The 26067-nt window shown below is 47.0% G+C and overlaps 2 protein-coding genes across 3 annotated transcripts in view; both read right to left on the reverse strand.

Annotated features, from left to right (window-relative positions):
* Window positions 1–726: 726 nt before the first annotated feature.
* LOC143844166 (leukocyte elastase inhibitor-like) lies at window positions 727–10420 on the reverse strand. Its single transcript, XM_077351164.1, has 4 exons — window positions 10378–10420; window positions 10123–10265; window positions 6380–6532; window positions 727–1819 (listed from the first exon to the last, which is right to left on the reverse strand). The coding sequence occupies exons 1-4, from the start codon at window positions 10418–10420 to the stop codon at window positions 1415–1417; spliced, it is 744 nt and encodes a 247-aa protein (XP_077207279.1). The 3' UTR covers window positions 727–1414.
* Window positions 10421–12185: 1765 nt separating this feature from the next.
* The window catches only part of LOC143845165 (leukocyte elastase inhibitor-like), a 29465-nt gene continuing 15583 nt past the window's right edge, over window positions 12186–26067 (reverse strand). For both annotated transcript variants that reach the window (XM_077353312.1, XM_077353311.1), the window contains 4 exons: window positions 22718–22835; window positions 17249–17391; window positions 14942–15109; window positions 12186–12918 (listed from right to left, as the gene is read on the reverse strand). In XM_077353312.1, coding sequence (XP_077209427.1) covers window positions 12511–12918; window positions 14942–15109; window positions 17249–17391; window positions 22718–22835 — 837 coding nt within the window. In that variant the 3' untranslated portion in view covers window positions 12186–12510. The remainder of the gene's footprint in view (window positions 12919–14941; window positions 15110–17248; window positions 17392–22717; window positions 22836–26067) is intronic.

Below are 26067 nucleotides of genomic sequence, written 5' to 3' on the forward strand. Positions count from 1 at the left end.
CTATACAGGCCATCTAGTCCAACCCCCTGCTCAATGCAGGATCAGCCATAACCATCCTAAAACATCCAAGAAAAGTGTGTATCCAGCCTTTGCTTGAAGACTGCCAGTGAGGGGGAGTTCACCACCTCCTTAGGCAGCCTATTCCACTGCTGAGTGTGGCAAATTGAGCAGGAGTGTGGCAAACTGTAAATGCTACTAATTTGCAGTTACGCACGACGTAACACACAATCTGCCACACTCCTGAAACCGATCAGCAAAAAGCGATTTGTTGTAGCGCTTAAAGGGAAATCCAGAAAAGTGGATTGACCCTCCGAAAAGTGCTACACTCTTGCAAACAATCTGCAACAGTAGCGAAAAAGACCTGTGCGTTAACATTGTTGCAGTTCCAGCCAAGAACTTCCGGCGAAGCGATGGCCATTTTTTTTTCTCGGAGCAAGCAGAAAGCAACGAACTGGCGAGGCTTCATTCACTCAGTGAGGCTTCTCCAGCTACAGTCCCTCCACAGAAATGCTTTAAAGCTCCCCTAAGTCACCAAGCACAACACAGCCCCATTTGCAATTTCCCTTCATTTTCGGCCAAAAATCACTCACATGTACGGGGGGGGGGATTTTTTTTTCACTTGGGGGAGCATGGTAACGATGAATCGTCAGCTCACACGCCAGCTGCCAGCTGCCAGCTAGATAGGTCTCTACGTTAGGAGGAATCAAGGAATCAAGGCATATTCGTTGCAACGTGTGTTTTTCTTTTTTAAAAAAAACTGTGCTTAAAGGGAAAGGGGCTTTTCGGGAGCATGATAACGGCCGCCCATTGGCTGTTCGTTTGATTGACGGCCACGGGCGGGACAAAGCACAGAAAAAATAGTTTCCTTTCTAGTGATTTTTGCAAGACTGGAAACTTGTGGGAAATGATTGAAACGCTACTGGATTCCACTACAAATGCAGGTATGCATAGGGCCGAATAGCACTTTTAAAAATAGCGTTTCTGCTTTCAGGAACCAATTGGCAACATTGGTCCTTGTGCAGAATGGGCCTCACAATAAGCTTTAGGGAAAGACCACTAATGGAACAACTGCTCCAAAAATCGTTCGTGTCCACCTTTGGGGCAACATCCCTTCATTTCAAATAACTAATGCCTTGCTCCATATTCCAGGAAGCATTCAATGCAGAAGTGGTGGGACACAGTGTTAAAACATCCGTGCAGAATCAGCAAAACAAGCACAAGGGAAGCCAAGCGGTATTGAAATCAAGCCAAGGCAGGCTTCCTTCCACCTAAGCCACCGACAGCAGTAGGAATGAAACTTAGTCTAGCTGCACAGGATTGTACATTGAGTAAAAGATCTTCATTCTCTCTCAAGCAGGGTAAGGATAACTAATTGGGGAGTTCTCCTTTATGGTTCTGCCTTTTGTTTCACGTTTCATGGAGAAGCAACACTTCCGAGGATACGTATATTACCTGAATCTATGTCACGGAGGATAATCATAAAGGGATGGTTAATATTGAAAACTTTTCCCCTACACAGACTGGAAAACATTGGTATTCTAGCAGTTGCTGCTGCAGCTTTTGTACCTCTTTCGTTCACTTCTATAAATGATGTGTGAACAATTTTGGACAAGTGGAGCTCAGGATATACCGACATCCCTGACAAGTCAGCCTTGGAGCTGTCAAAGACATCCCACAGTCCTAACGCTGATAAATATGAGTTCAGATCGAAGGTCTGGTCGAGCTCAAATGTCGGTATGTGCACGTGAACATCACTGACGGACATCTTTCTTGGGTCTGTCCACTCTTGGAGCTGTTCTCCGGTGAGCCCCTTCTCCAGCTACAATTAGAGACAGAGAGAGAGAGAACCAGGACATCATTCCGAATTATTGTCAAGAGACAAACATTTACACTCAGTTAGCAAAAATGATAAACCCTAATGTGCACCTGAAAAGAGCTTATGGAGGAGAGCTTATGGGGCTCTACTGGGGTTGCCATAAGACAGGACAGCTTAATGAGGGAAGTTGTTGGATATGACAGTTAAGACATGGAGCGAAAAGGGCTGTCTAAGGGTCCGTTTTCCCCACCACCCCGGGAGTACCACTGACCTCTCCTGACAGCGGCCAAGGGCACCCTGGTGTCAACTCCTGGCGGCGGAGTAAGAGCAACTAATTAACGCTCCTCCGATAAGTCCCTACAAAGCCTCTAAAAATCTTTTTGCAGCTGTTTGAAAGCAGCAAAATATCTTTTTGACCTTGGCTGCTACCACACAGTGAATTTTGCTAATTGCAGTTATCTGCAGCTGCTGGTTATGGCCTTATTGCTCTGCGGTCTGCGACACAGAGAACTTTCTCTGTTTGTTGAAACATCAGGACGCTGTTTTACTTGAGCCTACCTTGGTCATTGTGGAGAAGTCGTCGTTTCTTCTTTCTGTTCCTGCTGCCGGTGTTGCTTCGTCCTTCTGTTACTGCTGCCGGTATTTACTACCTTGGGCTACAGGTTGATGCTTGGAGCTGCAGACTGCAGACCAGGCAGGCCTAGCCCACTGAGGTAGCGGGCACTGGGATTGCTGTGATTGGCTTGTTGCCAGCTCTCCGTGAGCCTGGCCCTCTCTTGCACCTGCCGCTGCTGTTGCTGCTGTCGACTGTGCTGGGAGAGTTGGAGCTGTGGTCCGGAGGCCAAATCCCCACCGCCAGATAAATGGAGGAGAACGAAGGCGAGAACGCTTCCACTTTAAGATCTGAACTGGGAGTGAAGAGTTGGCTCCTTTGGACACCACCTAGTGGCGGCCAGAAGAACTACAAGGACTTGGTCCAGCTGAGAACCGCCTCTGCACCATCTGGTGGCCAAGCGAAGAACACCTGCCAACTGTATTTTTTTGTGGTTGCCTGGACTGGCCATTCTTCGATATTAGGGGGGGGGGGTTAGTGGATAGGGATTTTTACCCAGAGAGAAATAGAAGTTAGGGCAAGACCAGTGGTGTTAAAGGAGCGAACTGGAAGGGCTAGAGAGAACCCCTTATAGGCGGGATCTCACCCCTAGAGTGTAGCTCCTGCCTCGCCAGCTGCTACTTAGATTAGGGTGGACGGGAGGGGAGGGCTGGGTGGGAGTAGTACTAGGGAAGGGCGGGCTAGGGTGGGTTAGTGCAGCTAAGCGGGGGGGAAGAAGTATGCAGGAGGTTAGTGGTTTGTTCTCTCTGGGGTGCGGGAACATGGAGAGAAAGGTCCAAATAAGGGGGGGGGCTCGCACTGGGGTCGGGATTCCAACGATCACTGGCCAGGGGCGCTATGGCCGGGGAAGGAGGTTGGACAAAAGAAGAGGTGGAAGCACTGGTGTCCCGTATAGGACCCGGCCATGGAGACACGGCCGGCGCCCTGGGTGTGCTCGATCCCCTTCTAACCTCCGTCCCATCCCCAGGAATGTGAGGGTGGAGGCTAGGGTAAAGGGTCCAACATTGGTCTTGTGCAACGCAAGGTCGATTAAGAACAAGGCCTCGACTCTGCAACACTTCATCGCGGAGTCGAAGGCGGACCTTGCTTGCGTGACCGAGACCTGGGTGAGGGAAGGCGAGTCAGCGGCTTTCGCAATTTGTTGCCGGGCCCACCCATCATGCCGGCCACACACTCGACTTGATTTTCGGCGCTGGGATAGAGGTGGATCTGGATACAGCTTTAGCTGTGCCGTGGTCAGACCACTATGCCCTGCGGGCCCGGCTCAGGATACCACCCCCCCCCCAGTTGGGCGGCGGGCGCATTCTAGCCCGCCCGCGGAGACTTATGGATCCAATTGGATTCCGGAATGCTCTGCGGGACCCGATGCCTCCTGGTGACTCCCTAGCAGCTTTGGTGGCGGACTGGCAGTCCCGCCTGACAGCTGCTATAGATGAGATCGCCCCTAAACGTCCTCTCTGCCCTCGACTCAAACGGGCTCCCTGGTACACCGGGGAGCTACGGGAGAAGAAAAGGGAAGTGAGACGACTGGAGCGAGTGTGGCGGAAGACTCGCGACGAAGCTACGAGAACATCTTATCGCACGCTTATGAGGGCGTATGAGATGGCGGTGAAAGTGGCAAAACGTGAATTTTTTGCCACGGAAATCGCGTCCGCAAGCTTTCGCCCGGCCCAATTATTTAGGGTAGTTAGATCCCTTACCGCCCTTGAGGGGCGCCAAAATAATAGCAAATTGGAACTCGGCCGTGAGGTATTTGCGAGCTATTTTGCGGACAAAATCTCGTCTCTCCGCCACGATCTTCCCGCCACAGTTAATACAGTAAATGAACTGGAGGCCTGTTGACCGCCTTTGGAGGTGACGTTTGATGGCTTCAGACGGCTCTCTTTATCCGAAGTGGACAAGTTGCTAGGCTCAGTTAGGGCGACCACTTGCCCCCTTGACCCCTGTCCATCATGGCTCCTCAAAGGAGGCGGCCAGAAGATAGGAGGCCAGCTCAGGGACATTATCAACCTCTCCCTGGAGTCCGGGGAGTTCCCTGAGCAGCTGAAGGGGGCAGTGGTTCACCCTCTCCTGAAGAAATCTACGCTGGATCCGTGGGACCCCGCCAGCTATCGCCCAGTGTCGCACTTGGCGTTCCTGGGCAAGATGGTTGAAAGGGCCGTGGCAGACCAGCTCCTGGCATTCTTGGAAGAAACTTCGGCATTCGATCCATATCAGTCTGGCTTTCGACCTGGCCACGGGGTGGAGACGGTGCTGGTCGCCCTGTTGGATGACCTCCGTCGCCAGCTGGATAAGGGCGGGTCGGCAGTGCTGGTTCTTCTGGACCTGTCGGCCGCTTTTGACATCGTGGACCACAAGCTGTTGGTCCACCGCCTTGCCGGCACGGGGATACGGTGCACAGCATTACGCTGGATACGCTCCTTTCTCCAGGACCGGACCCAGAGGGTTGCAGTGGGAGATGAGTTCTCGCGTTCCTATAGACTCCCTTGTGGGGTCCCTCAGGGTACGGTCCTCTCCCCCACATTATTCAACATCTTTATGCGCCCTCTGGCCCAGCTGGTACGGAGTTTTGGACTGGGTTGCCACCAGTACGCTGATGACACCCAGCTCTATCTCCTCATGGACGGCCACCCAGACTCCCCCCCGGAACCATTCGCCAGATGTTTGGAAGCAGTGACAGAATGGTTCGAGCAGAGTCGTCTGAAACTCAACCCCTCCAAGACGGAGGTCCTGTGGCTGGGACGTAGGGGGCAGGACCAGGAAGCGCACTTACCCACTCTGGCAGGGACGCAACTCACCATCACGTCCCAGGCCAGGAACTTGGGTGTGGCCATTGATGCCTCCCTGACTTTGGAGGCACAGGTCAAAAAAGTAGCGAGCCAGGCGTTTTTCCACCTTCGCCAGGCCCGACTATTAGCACCCTACCTGTCCCCCGAACACTTAGCCACAGTGATCCATGCAACGGTCACCTCCAGAATAGATTTCTGTAACTCGCTCTACGCGGGCCTTCCCTAGTCCTTGATCTGGAAACTTCAGCTAGTGCAAAACGCAGCTGCTAGGGTCCTTACTGGCACATCTTGGAGGGCCCACATCCAGCCAGTGCTGAGGCAGCTGCACTGGTTGCCAATTGCTTCCCGGATCCGGTTCAAGGTTCTGGTTCTAACCTTCAAGGCTTTACGCGAGTTGGACCCACATACCTGAGGGACCGCCTATCGCCCTATGCCCCTCGCAGGGCCTTGCGCTCTGCGGGTGAAAACCTGTTGGTCGTTCCCGGCCCTAGGGAAGCACGCCTGGCCTCGACCAGGGCCAGGGCCTTTTCGGTCCTGGCCCCGACCTGGTGGAATGAGCTCCCGGGAGAGCTGCGGGCCCTGCGGGATCTTTCAACATTCCGCAGGGCCTGCAAGACGGAGCTCTTCCGCCAGGTTTATGGTTGAGGCCGGGGCTGATAATAGATCTATGCCTCCCCCGGGGACTCGGGTTCTGGACCCGAAGCAAAACATCATCAGGACCTCCTCTCCACCCGCTAGTAGTGGGAGGGAGGGGGGGTAGTTGAGCTGCCATTCTTGCCATGCCGGCAATATTGGCAATGTTATTATTGTTTTATGGGGTTTTAACGGGGAATTGCAATATTGTTACCCGCCACGAGCCGCAAGGGAGTGGCGGGCTATAAATCTAATAATAATAATAATAATAATAATAATAATAATAATAATAATAATAATAATTGCCCCCCACCATCTGGGCGGCCCATGTGCATCTGTCTCTGTCAGTGGACAGGGACAAACTGGCTGCGATGTTGCCAGACTGCCCTTGACTGAGCTGGGGGGGCAAGGCCTGTCCAGACTTCAGGCCAATCGGTACGTGCGTCCAATGTCCGCCCACCTACCCCTTACACTTTTATTTACACAGTGCAAGCTATTACAGATTTTTTTGGGGGGTGGGGAGATCACCTCTTCCAGGCCAATGTCATCAGGCAGCAGGACAATCATACTAAATCCTTTCCCCTTGTACAGCAGTTCCAGGACACTCAATTTGCATTCAGGGATGTACCGGAAAGGAAGCTTCTTGGACATGTACATCATCCTCACGGTCTTCTTTTCCTTCTGGATGGGGGAATGAAGAAAAATGGGTCAGGGAGATTGCATGTGTACCATTGATGAGTGGACATAGACAGGAACAATTTTGCTCAAAATATGTTAAAACAAGTTATGCTTTGTAGCTTCCAGTGGCCATTAACTCCTTTTCTAGTGGCAGAGCCACTGAAGTTACAGAAGGTTCCTCCAGCCTAAGATGAGACACAGCCCAGGGATACTCAGGGTTCCTGTACAGCCCCCAAGTGGGCCACCTCCAAACCTCAGGGAGCAGTCATAATGGACATGTCTCCATAATGGAGACAAATGGACATATCTGGAATTATAAGCAGTTCTGCCTTCTCAATTGTAGTGGTCTTTGGTCAGCAACCAAAGTTTTATACTTCTCCCACCACTCTGAGGATAAAATCGCAGATTTATGCTTTAAAAAAATCCCCACCCATTTGGGAAACCCTTCTAGGGCTGTTCACAAAACCCTGCTTGAGAAAGCCGGGGATAAAAGTTAAGTAACACTGATCTAGAGCTTATAGGCATAATTGATAGCATATGTGAAGCTGCATTTTGTTATCTTAGTAGTAAAAGCAATTTTGATTTAACCTTTCCACTTTATTCTCTTGCACGCACTATGTGTGGACTAACAGAAATCTAGGGCAGCATAATAATTTTCACCTACCTAAATATTGGTTTGTCGATTAAAAATGTAAAAAGAATAAGGTCTACACAGTTTCAAGCTAAATACAATAGAAAATAGTATGTCGGGATATAAATAAACTTATAAATATTAATGCAAAAGCAATTTCGGTTATGGATTTATTGCCTGAAGCATCAAAAAATGGAACTCTCGGTGTTTAACAGGATAGACCTTTCGGCTGCCAGCCTGCATCGGCATGAATACATTCATTGGCTTCATCAAAATTCATTCATGCTTTGGGTCAAAAAGCATTTAAACTGAACTCTGACTCCAAAGAACCTAATGCAAGAATAATCAGTGTTATATTTAGATGGTTTTAACATTTTAATAACCATATACAGTATTATGCTGTGCATTTTGAAAATGGCAGGAGGGGTCCTTATTTGGTGTTACTCTTGATGTGATGAGAAATTAGCCAAATCATAAATGTCTTTTTATATTTATTTCTTTGACTTTCTAGACTGCCCTCTCTGCTGAAGTGGACTCAGGGCGCCATATACAGTATTATGCTTTGCATTTTGGTTAAAAATATAAGCAGATTGAAAATGGCAGGCGAGGTGCTTATTTGGTGAGCAGCATAAAATACCAAAATCATGGCCTCAGTCCAGCCCAAGAGATCTGTGTATAAAAGGAGGCTTTCATTCACAAATGTTTTTTTCTATTTATTCCTTTGACTTTCTAGGCTGCCCTCTCTGCTGAAATGGACTCAGGGAGGTGAACAACATGTGGAAAAACAATACTCTTGAAATCACAATTCAGCATTATTAAATCATTTCTAAAGCACAAAGTACACCCAGAGATGTCATCCCCAAACCCAGGGTGGGCATGCGGGTACAGGAGGGAGGCTAGTATGATGTTGTTAGTGGTGGTTTTACTCACCTCAGCCACAGGCCTGGTGGAAGAGCTCTGGTTCCGCACACTTTAAAAATAGTGAAATACTTACCTTTCATTGTCATTATATTCTGGCCCCTCCATATGACATCACCAACATGTAGCATCTGAGCAATAAACAGCCAGCGACATCTTCCATCTTAAAGCGCTAGTTGGTGAATCCCAAAAAGTGGATTCACCAACATTAGTGTTATTTACCGGAGAGCAACCAGAAGGCCACCAGCAAAAAAAAAGTGTATGGAGGTGAAGAAGCACTATCTCTACCTCCAATGTCCCATCCTTGCACACATGTCCCTTTCCCTCCTCCGGGGAAAGGACTTTTTTTTTTTTATATATATAAAGAACAGCCTGGAGCAACGAATAGGCATTCCACAGTGCAGGCAAAGGCAAAATAAATTTCCCCCCAAAATTGTAGCACACAGCATGCTTCTTTCAGCTTCCCCCCCCCCCAATCAGGAATGATATTTATTTTTAAAAGAAGCAAAACTCATGATTCCATAAGCAGTGGCAATAAAGAAGCACCATTCATCTATGATTAGATGCATAGGTGTTTCAACTGAGAGCTATTGATTTTTTAAAAATTAGCGGGCATCACAGGCCTTTTAAAGCATGGAGAAAGGGGATTTGCTACCTGGCATGATTGACAGGCGGAAGAGAATCACTTATAAAATGTATTGCTCTCTTTCGCCATTTCCAGCAGCTGTTGTGGAGGGAGAGAAGCATTAAATAGCAGCAGAGAAGAACGAGACAGCAAAAAAGTGAGGAGGGGCCGGGAGGCATGATTGTATGTAGCATTAGTCCACTCAGCTGGTGTAATGCTATTTTTAACCATGTTTGGAGATGCCCTTATTGAGCTCTGACAGGGCCCTGGTGTTTTCTGGGAGCTCATTCCACCAGGCACCAGCCAATGCCAAGGAAGGTCTGTTGAAGGCTGACCAGATTTCTTTGTGGCCAGGGACTACTAGCCTGTTTGTACCTGCTGAGCACAAGGCACTCCTGGGGACTCGGTCCAGACTGCGTATGGCCTTAAAAATTAAAACCGGCACGCTAAACCTGACTTGGAATGCAATTGGAAACTGGCACGCCTGTTGGAGGACAGCTGGATGTCAGCCCACCATGGTCACGACTTGGGCTACTGCATTCTGCACCAATTTTCTGGATCAGGGCTAAGGAAAGATCTGCATAGAGCGAGTTACAGAACTCCAGACTGAAAGTGAGTGACAATTGGATTACTGTGACTGATTGGTGAGCCAGTTTGGTGTAGTGGTTAGGAGTGTGGACTTCAAATCTGGCATGCCGGGTTCAGTTCTGCACTCCCCCACGTACAGACAGCTGGGTGACCTTGGGCGTACTACGGCACTGATAAAACTGTTCTGACCGGGCAGTGATATCAGTGCTCTCTCAGCCTCACCACCTCACAGGGTGTCTGTTGTGGGGAGAGGAAAGGGAAGGCGACTGTAAGCCGCTTTGAGCCTCCTTCAGGTAGGGAAAAGTGGCATATAAGAACCAACTCTTCTTCTTCTTCCTCTGGTCCAGGGCCAGATAGGGTGCTAGTGAATATGGAAATTTGCCAGCTGAGCTACCTTCGTGACCCAGGCCTCCATCATTAACGAGGAATCCAAGGTCACTCCCAGATTCCTGAGAGTCTGTGCCATAGTGATTTCCACACTGTCAAGATTGGGGAGGTGCATTTCTTTGTCAGGCCTCTTCTTTCCCAGCCACCAGACCTCCGCCTTTGAAGGGTTCAGCTTCAGTGGGCCTTGCCTGAGCTATTTCATCAGTCTCTAGACCCCAAGTCAGCGACATGGGGGGCGGGGGTGGAGAACTCAGCTGGCCGTTCATTGACAGAAAGAGCATGGTGCCATCTGCATACTGATGTGGTGTGGGTAGAACAGCATGGAGACTTGTGTGGTTTAGGATTCCCCACTAAATTCACAAACTCTCCAGTTATCACCACCTTAAAAACACATCTTGTACAGACAGGTGAAAGAGGGAAGGTGGAACTAAGCCCTGTCGTTACCTTATTGAGTTGGAACGGCATCTCCTTGGTCAGCCCCACTTCAAAGGGCTCTTCCCAGCTGCCGTTGAAGTAGATGGCATTCACCAGAATGAGTCTGGTCATCTCACTGACTGTGCCATCAGGTAACAGGTCAAGGATTTTACCTGGAATTAAAATAGATTAATTTTCTGCCCAACACTTAAGGCATATGAAACATTGATTTGTTTGGCCATTCATAATCCATGTTTTCTGCAAAGGAGGCCCAAGGCAGCTTACAAGGAGCTGCTTCTTCTTCCAAGGGGCTTACCGAATGTGACATGCTTACTTTGGGGATCATATATTTAAGTGGATTCGTGTAATTGCTCTCTTCTATCTATGGAGACTAGGATCGTCTATATTCATTGAAGTCAGTTGAGGTTAAAGAGGAAAAAACATATATTGATAAAAAGATTAATTCGAGGTCAAATCTTTCTTTGTGAGCCATATTTAAAATGAACCAGGAATAGCTTTGCCATGAAACTCTTCCCAGGAAAATAATGATAGAGGAATACTAACTAGACCCCCAAGGCTTCTCCAACGCCTTTGTACCTGAATTAGACTGGACCAGAGTGACTGCGTCAAATGGAAAAGTTTCATTGAATTATTTCATTGTGAAAATAAGGGGCCATTCCGCACCGGGATCCATGTAGCAAATTGTTTGCTGAACGAAAAATCGCCATTTAAAATAGTGGAATTCGTCGTTATGCATACCTGCCTTTGTAGTGGAATCCAGTTGCGTTTCTATCGTTTCCCACAGGCTTCCGGTCTCGGCAAAAATCGCTAGAAAGGAAGCGCTATTGCTGAGCTGTGTCCCGCCCCTGGCCATCAAGCAGCCAATGGGCGGCCGTTAGCATGCTCCCAAACAGCCCCTTTCCCTTTAAAGTTTTTTTTTTTAAACCACCCGTTGCAATGAATATGCGTTGATTCGTTGCAACGGAGAGACCCATTCAGCTAGCAGGTGATGTTTGAGCTGCCGTTTCATCATTGCCACGCTCCCCCCGAGTGAAACCCCCCCCCCTCATGGGTGCGATTTTCAGCCGAAAACAGTGTGAAAAATAAAGTGAAAATAAACCAGCAAACGGGCCTCTATGATGCTTGTGCTTGGTGACTTTAAACAGAGGGACTGCAGCCGGGGAAGCCTCACTGGGTAAACAAAGGTTCGCCGGTGCGTTATCTCCGCTCGCTTGGAGAAAAAAAAATGGCGATCGCTTCGCCAGAAGATCAGAGGAGAGAGCCAGGGACTTTGCAGGGAGGGACTTTGCAGAAACCGCAACAATGGTAACACACAGAACTTTCCTGCTAGTGTTGCAGATTGGTTGCAGGAGTGGAGCACTTTCCGGAGGGTGATTCCACTTTTTGGGATTTCCCTGAAAGCGCTACAACGAAGCGCTTTTTGCGGATCGGTTTCAGGAGTGTTGCAGATTGTCAACGACGTTGTGCATAACGGCAAAACTGTAGCGATTTCAATTAGTAACCATTGTGCTATTTTGGACGAATGCGGAACGGCCCAAGGAGTTAAATACCATATTTATGTTGATAGCAAAGAAAATACTGTTGCCCTATTCAAAGACAGTAGCTCCCACCTTCCCAGCACTGAGTGGTGTAGTGTTTCCAAAGGTACTTCAACCCTTCATAGGTATTTTCTTAGGCCCTAATTGTTATATTATTCATTCTTGTCTTTCAAAATAACTCTGAAGAGTTCTATACTTCATGCTTCTCTACCTTACGGAGTTATCATGGCAGCTACCAATCATCCTTTCCTTTCCCCACAACAAGCATCTTGTGAGATAGGTGGGGCTTAAAGGGCTCTGAGAGAAATGTGACTGGCTCAAGGTCACCCAGCAGGATTCAGGCTTCATGAATCAAACCCAGTTTTCTGGATTAAAGGCCACTGAAGAGCTTAGCAGCACCAGATTTCAGGTTTAACGGTACTGAATTATGGGAGCAAAACCAGCTGATACTGAGAAATACTCACAATCAGCTTTAAGGAAAACCACCACTGGAACAACTGCTCCAAAAATTGTTCATGTCCACCATTGGGGCAACATCCCTTTAATTCAAGCAACTAATCCCTTGCTCCATTTTCCAGGAAGCATTCAGTGCAGAAGTCATGTGACACAGTGTTATAACATTTGAGCAGAATCAGCAAAACAAGCACAAGAGAAGCCAAGCTGCATTGAAAGCAAGGCTTTTGCTGGGCAATGCGAGGCAGACTTCCTTCCACCTAAGCCACTGCAAGCACTAGGACTTAAACTTGGACTAACTGCATAGGGTTGCATAGCAAGTAAAAGATCTTCATTCTCTCTCAAGCAGGGTAAGGATACCTATTTGTGGAGTTCTCACCTATTATTCTGCCTGTTGTTTCACATTTCATGGAGAAGCAACTCTTCCGATGAAAATTAAATATCTTTCTGTGCTTTTAGTGATTAAAAACATAAAGGGACGGTTAAATAAGACAATTGTTTCCAATTGTTGCAGTCTGTAAACCATTGGTCTTCTAGTAGTTGCTGCTGCAGCTTCTGTACCTCCTTCATTCACTTCTATAAATGATGTGTGAACAATTTTGGACAAGTGGAGCTCACAATATCCCGACATCCCTGACAAGTTGGCCTTGCAGCTGTCAAAGACATCCAGCACTCCTAATGCTGATAAATATGGCTTCAGATCGTAAGTCTCTTGGAGCTTAAGTTTCGGGAAGTACACGTGAACATCACTGACGGACATCTTTCTTGGGTCTATCCACTCTTGGAGGTTTTCTACAGTGAGATCCTTCTCCAGCTACAATTAGAGACAGACACAGGGAAAACCAGGAAATCATTCCAAAGTATTGCCATGAGACATACATTTACACTCAGTTAGCAAAAAACCTGAAAAGAGCTTATGGAGAAGAGCTCATGGGGTCCTACTGGGGTGGCTGTCACAGATGCTACAGCTCAGTGTCCAACCATATTGCTTCAGACAGGACAGGTTAGTGAAAAGGGGCCTTGAGCAGAAGAATTTGGAGAGTCCTCTCTGAGTCCTCCAGAAACTATCAGAGTACACAGCGTATCTAAGGGACTGTCTCTTGCAATATACCCCCAGACAAGATCTCCAGATGTGAATGTGCTGGTGGTCCCTGCCCTCTCAAAGTGCAACTGGACTCAATCAGGTCCTTTTTGGCCCTGCCCCAGCCTGGTGGAATTCCTTGCCTGCAGAGACACAAGCCCTGAATGAGCTATCAAAGTTCAGTAAGACCTGCATGCCAGAGCTCTTCTGAACAGGTATTTAGCTGAGAGTAGGTCACAGAGATGAATCCCCCCCCCGCAAGAATACCCATATCACCCAGCTATATTGAGGCAGAACATCGGGACCGAGTTTTAATCATTTATTGCATAGTTTTGTATTCAGATTTTAACTTTGTTGTAAAACATGTTATACACCGCCCTCAGCCAGGATACAGAGAGGGGTAATGAATGAATGAATGGAATGGAATACTGGGCCAGATGAAGTAATATTTTGAACCATTGAAGGCTCTCCTCCTTCCTGCCTAAATTTCTAAATTAAAATCAAAATATTGTATTGCCTGCTTCTCTGTTTCTGCATTTTTCCATACCTGTGATATATCACTATTTAAGCAAAATATTTTATACTAGGGGCAAAGCCCGTTGTATCCAAGAATACTATGGATGCTAGAGCTTAGAAGTGCCTTCTTGTGTGAATTAGGCCACAGACACCGAAATGCCCCTCTGCCTTAATACACATGGCGTAGTCACAGTACACAGGTGTCCACTCTGTTCCTTCTTCTCCATTTTTTCACTGTTGATAAAATGTTATGTGGAGACATGCTTCTTTCATGGTTGCTCCTTAGAAGAATAATGGATTTTTGTACCCTATTGCTTACTACCGAAAGGAGTCTCAAAGCGGTTTACAAACACCTTTTCCCTTCGTCTCCCCACAATAGTCAACCTGTGAGGTATGTGGGGTTGTGAGAGTTCTGAGAGAACTGGGAATGGGCCGCAGTGACCCAGCAGGCCTCAGGTGTCTCAAAGCGTTTTCCAATCGTCTTCCCGTCTTCTCCCCATAGCAGACTCCCCATGAGGGAGGTGGGGTAGCGAGCCTCACATGGAAGCTGGCAACCCTAAGAGGAAGACTCTCTGTGCACAGCAATCTTGACCTTAGTAAGGTTTTTTATACTGTTTCTTTAAATTTGCCAGGCCAGTTCCCATGTCTGTCCACCCCCCCCCAAAAAAAAAGGAAGGTCCTCAGGCTCCCCTGTGTTGCTCTCTCAAGGAAAATACCTCCCTCCCCTCAGTCAGGGGCTGTCAGAGGCTCCTTCCCAGCAGGCCTGAAGGGAGGGGGAGGGAGAACACTCTCCAGCCTCCTGCCATCTCTGTCAGGGTTCTGAGGCAATTCACAGTTGGACATGATAGTAAGGACAGCCCTGGGGCAAAAAGGGCTGGTGCAGCTTGTCCAAACCTCCGTTCTCATCCCCCTTGGCAGCCCTATTGACCTCTTCTCCCTGTGGTGGTCAGGGGCAGACTAGCAGCTATGTCTCCAGATTGCCCCTGGCTGGGCTGTGTGGGCGGGCCCTGTCAGAACTTTGGCCCTGTCAGAACTTTGGCTTTGCACCTCCCAACTGGCTGGAACTGTAGTCTGTCCTGGTGAGGGCCCAATTAGAAGGCGCGAAGCGCCTTCCGATTGGCCCCTCCGCTTGTCAGTCCGGGGCCAAGGGGCCAATCCAGGAGTTTTGATCATGGACACAGCCCACCTTACTGATTTATTAAAAGGGACAGATGTTTTTTTTTGGTGGGTGGGAGATCACCTGTTCTAGGCCAGTGGAGTTATCTTCAATGTCGTCCGGCAGCAGGACAATCATACTAAGTTCTTTCCCCTTGTACGGCACTTCCAGGACGCTCAATTTGCATTCAGGGATGTACCGAAAAGGAAGCTTCTTGGACATGTACATCATCTTCACAGTCTTCTTTTCCTTCTGGATGGGGGAATGAAGAAAAATGGGTCAGGGAGATTGCATATGCACCACTGATGAATGGACATAGATAGGAACAATATTGCCCAAAATATGTTCAAACAAGTTATGCTTTGTAGTTTCCAGTGGCCATTAATTCCTCCTCTAGTCACAGAGCCACTTAAATTAGAGAAAGTTCCTCCAGCCTAAGATGAGACACAGCCCAGGGATACTCAGGGTTCCTGTACAGCCCCCCTAGAGGGCCAACTCCAAACTTCAGGGAACATTCATAATTTGGGGAACAAATGGGCATATCTGGAATTTTAACCAGTTCCACCTTTCCACTTGCAATGGCCTCTGGTCAGCAACCAAAGTTTTTTTCCTTCTCGCACAGTATAAAAATCCCAGATCCAGGCTTTTAAAAGCACACGGGAATCAACCGTAACACCAAGGGTTGGGGTGACTGCCTGAAGACACAGCGTCTCATTGAACCAATTCTTAAGCTCTTTCAGAGATCCTGCTAGAGTCAAATGAAGCTAAACTTCAAAACTGACAATCATGTATAAATCTCACATCAAGCCTGGAGCTCTGCTTTTGAGTCCTGATTTTTCTCTTGCAGCCTGGGAGGGGGGGGGGTGGTGGTGGATGAAAGTGGATTAGCAACCTGTCTCAATTTTTTCACCATTCAGAATCCCCTGAAACTTTCTTCAGACCCCAGAAGTGGGGCAGAATACGGTTGGGAAGCAGAGCTGTGGACAACCCCTCCATGCCATCACTGGCCATTTGGGGAGGAGGTTGACAAGAAATGTTTAACACATTCTAAACATATATTTTAAAAATAAATAACTCCCACCCATTTGGGAAACCCTTCCATGGCTGTTGAGAAACCCCAAAGTTTCACGAACCCTGGTTGGGAAAGCCTGGGATAAAAGGTAAATAACACTGATTTAGAGCATATAGGCATAGTTGATAGGCTATGTGAAGCTGCATTTTGTTATCTGAGTAGCAAAAGCAATTCTGATTTAACCTTTTCACTTTATTCTCTTGCATGCACTCTGTGTGGACTAACTGAAATCTAGGGCAGCATAATATTTTTCAGCCACCAAAATATCGGTTTGGTCGATTAAAAATATAAAAGGAACATGGTCTACAGAGTTCGAAGCTAAATACAACAGAAAATGTGTTGGGTATAAATAAGCTCATCATTATTAATACAAAAGCAATTTGGGTTGTGGATTTATTGCTTGAAGAATCAAAAAACGGAACTCTCGGTGTTTAACAAGAGAGACATTTCGGCTGCCAGCCTCCATCGGCATGGATACATTCATTGGCTCCATCAAAATTCATCCATCCTTTGGGTCAAAAAGCATTTAAATTGAACTCTGGCTCCAAAGAACCTAATGCAGGAATAATCAGTGTTATATTTAGATGGTTTTAACATTTTAATAACCATATACAGTATTATGCTGTGCATTTTGAAAATGGCAGGAGGGGTCCTTATTTGGTGTTACTCTTGATGTGATGGGAAATTAGCCAAATCATAAATGTCTTTTTATATTTATTTCTTTGACTTTCTAGACTGCCCTCTCTGCTGAAGTGGACTCAGGGCGCTGAACAACATGTAGAAAAACAGTATTTTTGTCATCACAATTCAACATTTTAGAATTATTTCTAAAGCACAAAGTCCACCCAGAGATGTAATCCCCGAACTGATGGTGGGCGTGTGGGTACAGGAGGGAGGCAGCCAGTACGATGTTGTTAGTGGTGGTTTTACTTGCCTCAATCACAGGCCTGGTGGAAGAGCTCTGTTTTGCAGGCTCTGCAAAATGTATTGTGCTCTGACAGGGCCCTGATGCTTTCTGGGAGCTCATTCCTCCAGGCACCAGCCAAGGCCAAGAAGGTCTGGTCAAGACCAGCCAGATTTCTTTGTGGCCAGGAATTACTAGCCTGTTTGTACTGGCTGAGCGAAAGGCTCTTCTGAGGACATATTTGGAGAGGTACACTGGGCCCAGACTGCATATGGCCTTAAAGGTTAAAACCAACACCCTAAACCTGACCTGGAATGTAATCGCAAGCTGGTGCACCTGTTGGAGGATGCCACCTTAAAATGCATCTTGTACAGATGGGTGTAAGAGGAAAGGTGAAACTAAGTGCTGCGGTTACCTTATTGAGTTGGAACGGCATTTCCTCGGTCATCCCCACTTCAAATGGCTCCTCCCAGCTGCCGTTGAAGTAGACGGCATTCACCAGAATGAGTCTGGTCATCTCACTGACCATGCCTTCAGGTAACAAGTCAAGGATTTTACCTTGAATGAAAAGGCAGAAGAAATAATGGAGTAATTTTCTACCCAACACATAAGGCATCTGGAACATTGATTTGTTTGGCCATTTCTAATCCACATTTCCTGCAAAGGAGGCCCAAGGTAGCTTACAAGGAAACCAATGACGAAACAAGTAAAACGAAAATCAGTGCATGAGAGTTGAGTGTGGGCTGGTGGCTTAATGGCAGGGCTGGCTATCGTCACTGTGCCGTACAGTTGGATTACTGTGTTCAGCCCAACCTGCTGACCTAAGCAAGATCTGTATGATTGGTCAGAATCCAAGGTCCTGCAGAGGGTGATGGAGGAATGCATATTTGGCATAGATTGGATTGGAACGTCCTGGTGGTTTTCAAATTATCTCCTCCAGTACCCTGATTGGCTCAACAGCAGAGTTCCTGCTTCTTGAGCACACTTCCCCCTCCCCCCGGTTTTGCCTTCAGAACTACAGTTGGAGAGAACTCTTCACTGGCAACTATGAAAGACTATGGAAGATTATACATACTGGATATAAAAGATGGAATGAGTTGAAACTGTCCTGGTCGGCTCGAATGGCCACGGTCAAGATGAACTTGTTGCCTAAATTTAACTTTTTTGTTCCAAATGTTACCAATAGGAGAAAACGCTGAGAAAATGGCAATCAGTGATCAATAAATTTATCTGGAGTGGAAGAAGGCCAAGAGTTGCTTTTAAAATACTTCAAGATGTGAAGGAGAGAGGAGGTCAAGTTCTTCCTAATCTAAAACTATACAAAGACGCAGCAGCACTTACATATATAGTGGACTGGATACGGGAACCGCATTCAAGAGAACTGGTATTTGAAAGAAAAACCATGGGTAACAGCTTCCATGAAAGACTATGGCCAGCAGGAAAACAAAAACAAAACGTAGTAGCAAACATCTGGATTAGTGGACTTTTGAACGCATGGTCAAGATACAATAAAAGACTATCTCCAGCACCATCAATATTGAAATCGCCAATTGAGGCATATTTTGGTAAATCTCAACATAAAAGGCTGACTTGTCTCCAGTACAAAGACTTAATATCAAAGACCGGCAAGTTTAAGGATATGCAAACAATAAAGGAAGGAGTAGAAATCCAATGGTTAGAGTATAACCAATTATTATCTAGATTCAAAGCAGAGTTTCAGCAACCGTTAAATCTAGAGGCTCCAATACCAGAATTTGAAAACTTAGTAATCCAAGACAAGCAACACTTGCAGGGCCAAATATACAAACTGCTATTAAGGTATGAGACAGAAACAGAACGGGTTAAGCCATGTATGATTAAATGGATGCAAAATATTGAGACAAATGTCACAATGGAACAATGGGAGCTAGTATGGTCTAGAATACCTAAGTATACTAATAGTCAAAAATTTAAAGAAAATTGGTATAAAATGTTTTACAGGTGGTATGTGACACCAAAAGTGATCGTCAAAATTGCTAAAAACTGTGATAACAAATGCTGGAAATGTGATGATAAAATAGGTTCTTTCTTTCATATGTGGTGGAGATGTGAAAAAGTTTATAAGTTTTGGGCAAAAATACATACTATTTTGCAGAAAATGTGGGGTCTTAGATTTCCTATGAAAGCTGAATCTGTTATTAAGTGTACCTCCGCAGTGCCTCCCAACCCACACACAAAGTTTATTCTTCTACGCGACGACAGCAGCAAGACTAGAATTGGCCAAGAAATGGAAAACGCAAGAACTACCTTTGATAGAAGACTGGTTGAATAAATTAGCTGACTTTGCCAAGATGGCTAAACTGACACTGATAGTCAACGGAAGAACAGAAGAGGCCTTTCAAGAACAATGGGGCCCTTATCTGAATTATTTAAGAAAATAATTTAAAAGGGGATTGAAACGGGGAATTAAATGTATCAAATGAAGAGCATAACCTTCTTTTTTCTGTATTAATAATGTAGATTACTTGTATTGTATCATCTTTAATCTTGGAAAATAAAATAAAAATCTTGCAAAAAAAAAAAAGAACTACAGTTGGACATAAGAAGAATGAGTACAGACAACAGCTAGCTAAGACAGTTAGGTATACTTGTCTTGCTGCTGCTAACTCCCAGGAAACCTTGTCCTTTCCCAGAGAACTGTTATGCAATTTTTTAACTATGAGGGTTTTTTTAAAAAAGAAACTTTTAAACGAATGAAGTAAACAGTAGCCCCACAAATATTCATGCAGTCTGCTCTCTATCCCAAAGCTTGCCTGAAGCATGGTAATGGGGCCAACAACTGCGAGCCTAGCCAAGTGAAAGACACAACCATCAATTATTATTATTATTTTTAGATTTATTTCCCGCCTCTCCCGACAGGCTCGAGGTGGGTCACAACAACTAACTCCATTAAAATTCCCATTAAAACATCAATCTACTAGCATGACGGCTAAAAATCCCATCCCTCCCCCAATTATAAAAGAGGTGAAGAGGAAAGGATAGGGGAGTAGCGTACACTCCAACTCCTGGGGGGGGGGGGGGCGATGTCCCTGATTCGCTGACCCCAGCCTCAACCATAGACCTGGTGGAAGAGCTCCGTTTTAAAAGCCCTGCGGAAAGCTGACAAATCCCGCAGGTCCCACAGATCACCCGGGAGCTCATTCCACCAGGTGGGGGCCAGGACCGAAAAGGCCCTGGCCCTGGTCGAGACTAGGCGTGCTTCCTTCAGGCCGGGGACAACCAACAGGTTCTCACCCGCAGAGCGTAAGGCCCTGCGGGGGGCATAGAGCAGTAGGCAGTCCCTCAGGTATTTGGGTCCCAACCTGCGTATGGCCTTGAAGGTTAAAACCAAAACCTTGAATCGGATCTGGGCAGCAATTGGCAGCCAATGCAGTTGCCTCAGCACCGGCCGGATGTGGGCCCTCCAAGATGTTCCAGTGAGGACCCTGGCAGCTGCATTTTGCACCAGCTGTAGCTTCCGGGTGAGGGACAAGGATAGGCCTGTGTAGAGTGAGTTACAGAAATCTATTCTGGAGGTGACTGTCGCATGGATCACTGTGGCCAAGAGGTCAGAGGACAGGTAGGGCGCTAGTAGCCGGGCCTGGCAAAGATAGAAAAATGCCTGGCCCGCTAGTCTCTTGACCTGAGCCTCCATAGTCAGGGAGGCATCAATGGTCACACCCAAATTCCTAGCTTGGGGCACGATGGTAGGTTGCACCAGTGCTAGGGTGGGTAGACGCGCTGCCTGTTCCCGCCCCCTTCCCCCCAGCCACAGGACCTCCGTCTTGGAGGGGTTGAGTTTCAGGTGACTCTGCTCAAACCATTCAGACATTGCTCCCAAACATCTGGCAAATGGTTCCGGGGGAGAGTCCGGGTTGCCGTCCATTAGGAGATAGAGCTGGGTGTACTGATGGCAACCCAGCCCAAAGCTCCGTACCAGCTGGGCCAGAGGGCGCATAAAGATGTTAAACAATGTGGGGGAGAGGACCGCACCCTGAGGGACCCCGCACCCTGGCCTTGAGAGAACTGGCCCCAGCAGGTTACTCCGTTCTTCACCAATCCCAGACCCACAAGAGAGGAGGGGGGGTGGCAATCTTGGTCCGGGAGGCTCTCTCCTACAGGGCTCTCCTGCTCCTGGGGCCAGAAATCGGTGGGGTGAAGTGTGTCGGTATTGAGTTGGGCTTGGTCGAGAGCTTGGCTATCTGGCTGGTATATCGCCCGCCCAACGCCCCGCCAGATGCCCTGCCCCTCCTGCTGGAGGCGGCAGCCGCCTGGGCGTTGCAGTTCCTCAGGCTTCTAATCCCGGGTGACTTCAACGTCCACGCGGATGCGCCCTCTTCAGGATTTGGCGGGGACCTGTTGTCATCCATGGCAACACTGGGGCTCTCGCAATTTGTTGCTGGGCCCACCCATTACGCTGGCCACACGCTCAACTTGATTTTTGGCGCCGGGATAGAGGTGGATCTGGATACAGCTTTGGCTGTGCCGTGGTCACACCCCTATGCCCTGCGGGCCTGGCTCAAGATACCACCCCCTCCCCAGTTGAGGGGAGGGGGGGAATTTTTGCCCGCCCGCAGAGACTCATGGATCCGCTCAGTTTCCAGAATGCTCTGCGGGACCCGATGCCTCCTGGCGACTCACTTGCGGCCATGGTGGGGGACTGGCAGTCCCACCTGATGGCCACCATAGATAAGATCGCCCCTAAATGTCCTCTCTGCCCTCGACTCAAACGGGCCCCCTGGTACACGGGGGTGCTCCGGGAGAAGAAAAGGGAAGTGAGACGACTGGAGCGAGTATGGCGGAAGACTCATGACGAGGCTACAAGAACATCTTATCGCACGCTTATGAGGGCGTATGAGATGGCGGTGAAAGTGGCTAAACGTGAGTTTTTTGCCATGGAAATCGCGTCCGCAAGCTCTCGCCAGGCCCAATTATTCAGGATAGTTAGATCACTCACCGCCCTTGAGGGGCGACAAAACACTAGACAATTGGAAATCGGCTGCGAGGCATTTGTGAGCTATTTTGCAAGGGAGTCTATAGGGCTGCGAGAGCTCTTCCCCCACAGAAATCCTCTGGGACCGGTTCTGGAGGAAGGAGCATATCCAGCACAAGGCTGTGCCCCGTATCCCCGTACCGGCCAGGCGATGGACCAACAGTTCGTGGTCCACGATGTCAAAGGCCGCCGATAGGTCTAAAAGGACCAACACAGGTGACCCGCCTCTATCCAGCTGGCAACGGAGGTCATCCAGCAGGGCGACCAAAACCGTCTCCACCCCGTGGCCAGGGTGGAAGCCAGACTGATATGGATCGAGTGCCGAAGTTTCCTCCAAGAATGCCAGGAGCTGGTCCACTGCAGCCCTCTCCACCACCTTGCCCAGGAACGCTAAGTGCAACACTGGGCGGTAGTTAGCAGGGTCCAGCAATGGTTTCTTCAGGAGAGGGCGAACCACCGCCTCCTTGAGCCGCTTAGGAAACTCTCCCATACTCAGGGAGGAGTTGATGATGTCTCTGAGCTGGCCTCCTATCTTCTGGCCACCTCCCTTGAGGAGCCAAGAAGGACAGGGGTCGAGGGGGCAGGTGGTCGCCCTGACCGAACCTAGCAACTTGTCCACTTCAGAAGAAGAGGGCCTTTCAATCTTGGGGGAAAGGAAAGAATTACGCCATGTCCTTGGGAAGGGGAACTTGGTTGTTATCTAATGGTTCTGCCATAGCAAGTAATTGTCATGGGAGAGGTTGGGTTCTGCCTCTCCCTAAGAACGATGAAGGACAGTGGACAGAATGGCACAAGATGCTAACCAGGAACAGACTCACCTGAGATCCCTCAGAAAGACAAGAGGTTAGGACAGAAAGTCTATGACCATCTCACCTTCAGTTTGCTCTTCAACCCACTGGTTAATCTGCTTGCGGGCTTCAGATGCAGCATTTTGAAAATCCACGACAGATAACTCAGCTCCATATAGTTTCTCAAGATTCATCAAAAAGTCCTGGAGAAATCATTGTATCAGAGAATAACAGAGTTGGAAGGTACCTCATGGGGGTCATCTAATCCAACCCCCTGCATTATGCAGGACAATCACAACACTATCCCTCATCTACTGTAACCTGCCACCCCCTTCACATAATCAGCCTCTCTGTCAGATAGCTATCCAGCCTCTGCTTAAAATTTCCAAAGATGGAGAACCCACCACCTCCCGAGGAAGCCTGTTCCACTGAGAAACTGCTCTAATTGTCAGGAACTTCTTCCTAATGTTTAGACGGAATTTCTTTTGAATTAATTTCATCTCATTGGTTCTGGTCCATCCCTCTGGGGCAAGCGAGAATAACTCTGCTCCATCCTCTATACGGCAGCCTTTTAAATACTTGAAGATGGTTATCAAATCCCCTCTCAGTCGTCTCCTCTCCAGGCTAAACAGGCCACGTTCCCCCAACATTTCTTCATATGGCTTGGTCTCCAAACCCCTCACCATCTTTGTTGCCCTCTTCTGGACATGTTGCCCTCTTCTGGACATCCCTCTTCAACTGGGGTGCCCAAAACTGAACACAGTACTCCAAGTGAGGCCGAAACAGAGCAGAGTACAGCGGTACCATCACCTCCTGTGATCTGGACACAATACTCCGTTTGATACAGCCCAAAATTCCATTTGCCATTTTAGCCATCAAATCGCACTGCTGACTCAATGTATGGTCTACTAAGACTCCTAGATCCTTTTCGCACAAGCTACTGCCAAGACAAGTCTCCCCCATCCTATATTGGTGTATTTGGTTTTTCTTACCTAAATGCAGAACTTCACATTTGTCCCTCTTGAACTTCATTTTATTCAGTTTAGCCCACTTCTCGAGCCTATCAAGATCATCCTGTATTCTGATTCTGTCGTCAGTTGTGTTTGCTACCCCTTCCAGTTTAGTATTATCTGCAAATTTAATAAGTATCCCCTCTAAACCCTCATCCAATATTTATAAATATGTTGAACAGCACAGGCCCCAGGACAAATATCTAGCGAACTCCACTTGTCACTCTTCTCCAAGAGAATGCTGAACCATTAACAAGTACCCTCTGGGTCTGAACTGTAAACCAGTTATTGATCCACCTGACAGAATTAGGATCCATACTGCATTTTACCAACTTGTCAACAAGAATATCATGTGGGGGGTGTGGCTAAAGATGTCATCCTGAGAGGGTGGCAGGGCATCTGCTCTGCTATCTCTGAAGCCTGACAGGGGTCAATTGTGCAAGCAATTGGCAGAAAAGAGGAGGGGTACGCAAACCCCACCTCACCTTTCTACCCAGGAAGTTCTTGGGGCCGTCTCCAATCCTTTAGGGAGTATATCTCCCTGGATTATAGGCTGTCAGCATTCCAGGTCCAGAGGACGACTGCCATTTTCTATCTCGGACTTTCTTTTCTTTCTTTAATCTTAAAGTATCTGCTTCAACCCTACACGATGATTTACCACAAATGAACGTTTTGAACTGAGGGGAGGACATCGGCTGAGTTCCAAAACATCATTTACTGCAAGTATCTCTCGTTTTGTTTTTTTTTCTCTCCGTCTCTCTTCCTGCATCAAAGCCCTTTGTTTCCCCCCTCCTCTTACTCTGCTCTGCCTGAAGCCACCTCGTTACGAGGCAGGCTAATTCTCTTAACTAAGCAGAAGAAGGACTCAAATTAACTCGAATTAATTGGCAAAAGCTCTTATTGTAATTGTTTTGGTTTTCGGAAATAAGAGATAAGAGCTGTGAATGGAAAGATCTCACGAGAACTCTGTGCCAACATGAGAATATCTGCCTTAACTGACTTCAATACGTCACATGCCAGAGGATAAAACAGAGGACCTCTACTGGCCACTTGTAAAATTGTTTGAGGCCGGTTTTTTTTAAAGTCAAAAACATGTCTATGTTAAAAAGATTGGCTCATCTAATAGAGATACAAACCCAAGATTACAAAGTATTTTAGATGGATTGGTCAAAAATATCTCCAAGGAGATCCAAGATGGCAAGGAAGAAGTTTCCAATAGGAATGATGGATCAATAACAGTGGCTGATGACAGCTTTAAACAAGGTGGAAAACCAACAGCAGAAGAGAAATCTGAAACTCATATCTTCAAGGAGATCCAAGATGCCAAGGAAGAAGTCTTTAACAGGAATGATGGATCAATAACAGGGGCTGATGACAGCTCTAAACAAGGTGGAAAACCAACAGTAGAAGAGAAATCTGAAATTCTGGAGACGGAAAATGGGATGCCAGAGTTCGGCAGCCCAGATAAGAACACCCTTTTTAAAAAGACATACAGCCATCTTAAAGCAACAGTGTACAAAAATCAATCAAAAGAAATATGGATCTGCAGTGAAAGTAACCGACATAAAGGAGCTCTTTGGGGAAAAAATTGTATTGATACTGGAGTCCAGGAGGTGCAACGGCCTCAAGATTTATCGATGCATATTCTGCGGGAACAGCTGCACTTTCTACGCCCAAGGCCAATGGGACAGAAAATAAGTCTACGGGAACGACAAGATGTACCAAGCCTCGAGATGAGACCCCCTTAAGAAGACCGAAAGCTCATATTGTTTTATGTATAATGTTATACTGTAATTTATATTTCTATTTTTATGAAAAAGGGGAAGCAGTGTCTATTTCTCTCTTGTTTCTTGTTTCTTTTCCTTTGTAGGCATATAGGTAATATAATCATTAGTGTTGGAAATATAAAATGGGGTTCTCCCCCCTTATTATTTCTTTCTTCTATTACTGCATTGTCCTAGGATCAAAGCCTACACTGACCTGTAAAAAATGTTTAATGTTAAGCTCTCAACTCAAATCTGAAAATATACCTGTCAGGATGGCTCTTAGAATGGGTCAAGTATAAATTGTTTTGTAGATGTATCAGAATTAAGGATGAGAAGCTATAGAAGATGGAAAGCTTTTTGTTTTATGTTTAATGTTAAGCATTTAATATAAACCTGGAAATCTTATTATTCTCTGTATTAACATCATATACTGTATCCTACATTGCTATTTTTATGAAAAAGGGGAAGCAGTGCCTTTTTTCTCTCTTGTTTCTTTTCCTTAGTAGGCATATAGGTAATATAATCGTTAGTGTTGGAAATATAAAACGGGGCTTTCCCCCCTTATTTTTTTTTTATTGGTGTATTGTTATAGGGCCAAAGCTCATAGTGATCTGTAGAAAATGCAAAGCTCTCAACTTATACCTGTCAGGATGGCTCTT

This window comes from Paroedura picta, chromosome 9 (genome assembly GCF_049243985.1).
Source record: "Paroedura picta isolate Pp20150507F chromosome 9, Ppicta_v3.0, whole genome shotgun sequence".
In the NCBI taxonomy this organism is placed as follows: Eukaryota; Metazoa; Chordata; class Lepidosauria; order Squamata; family Gekkonidae; genus Paroedura; species Paroedura picta.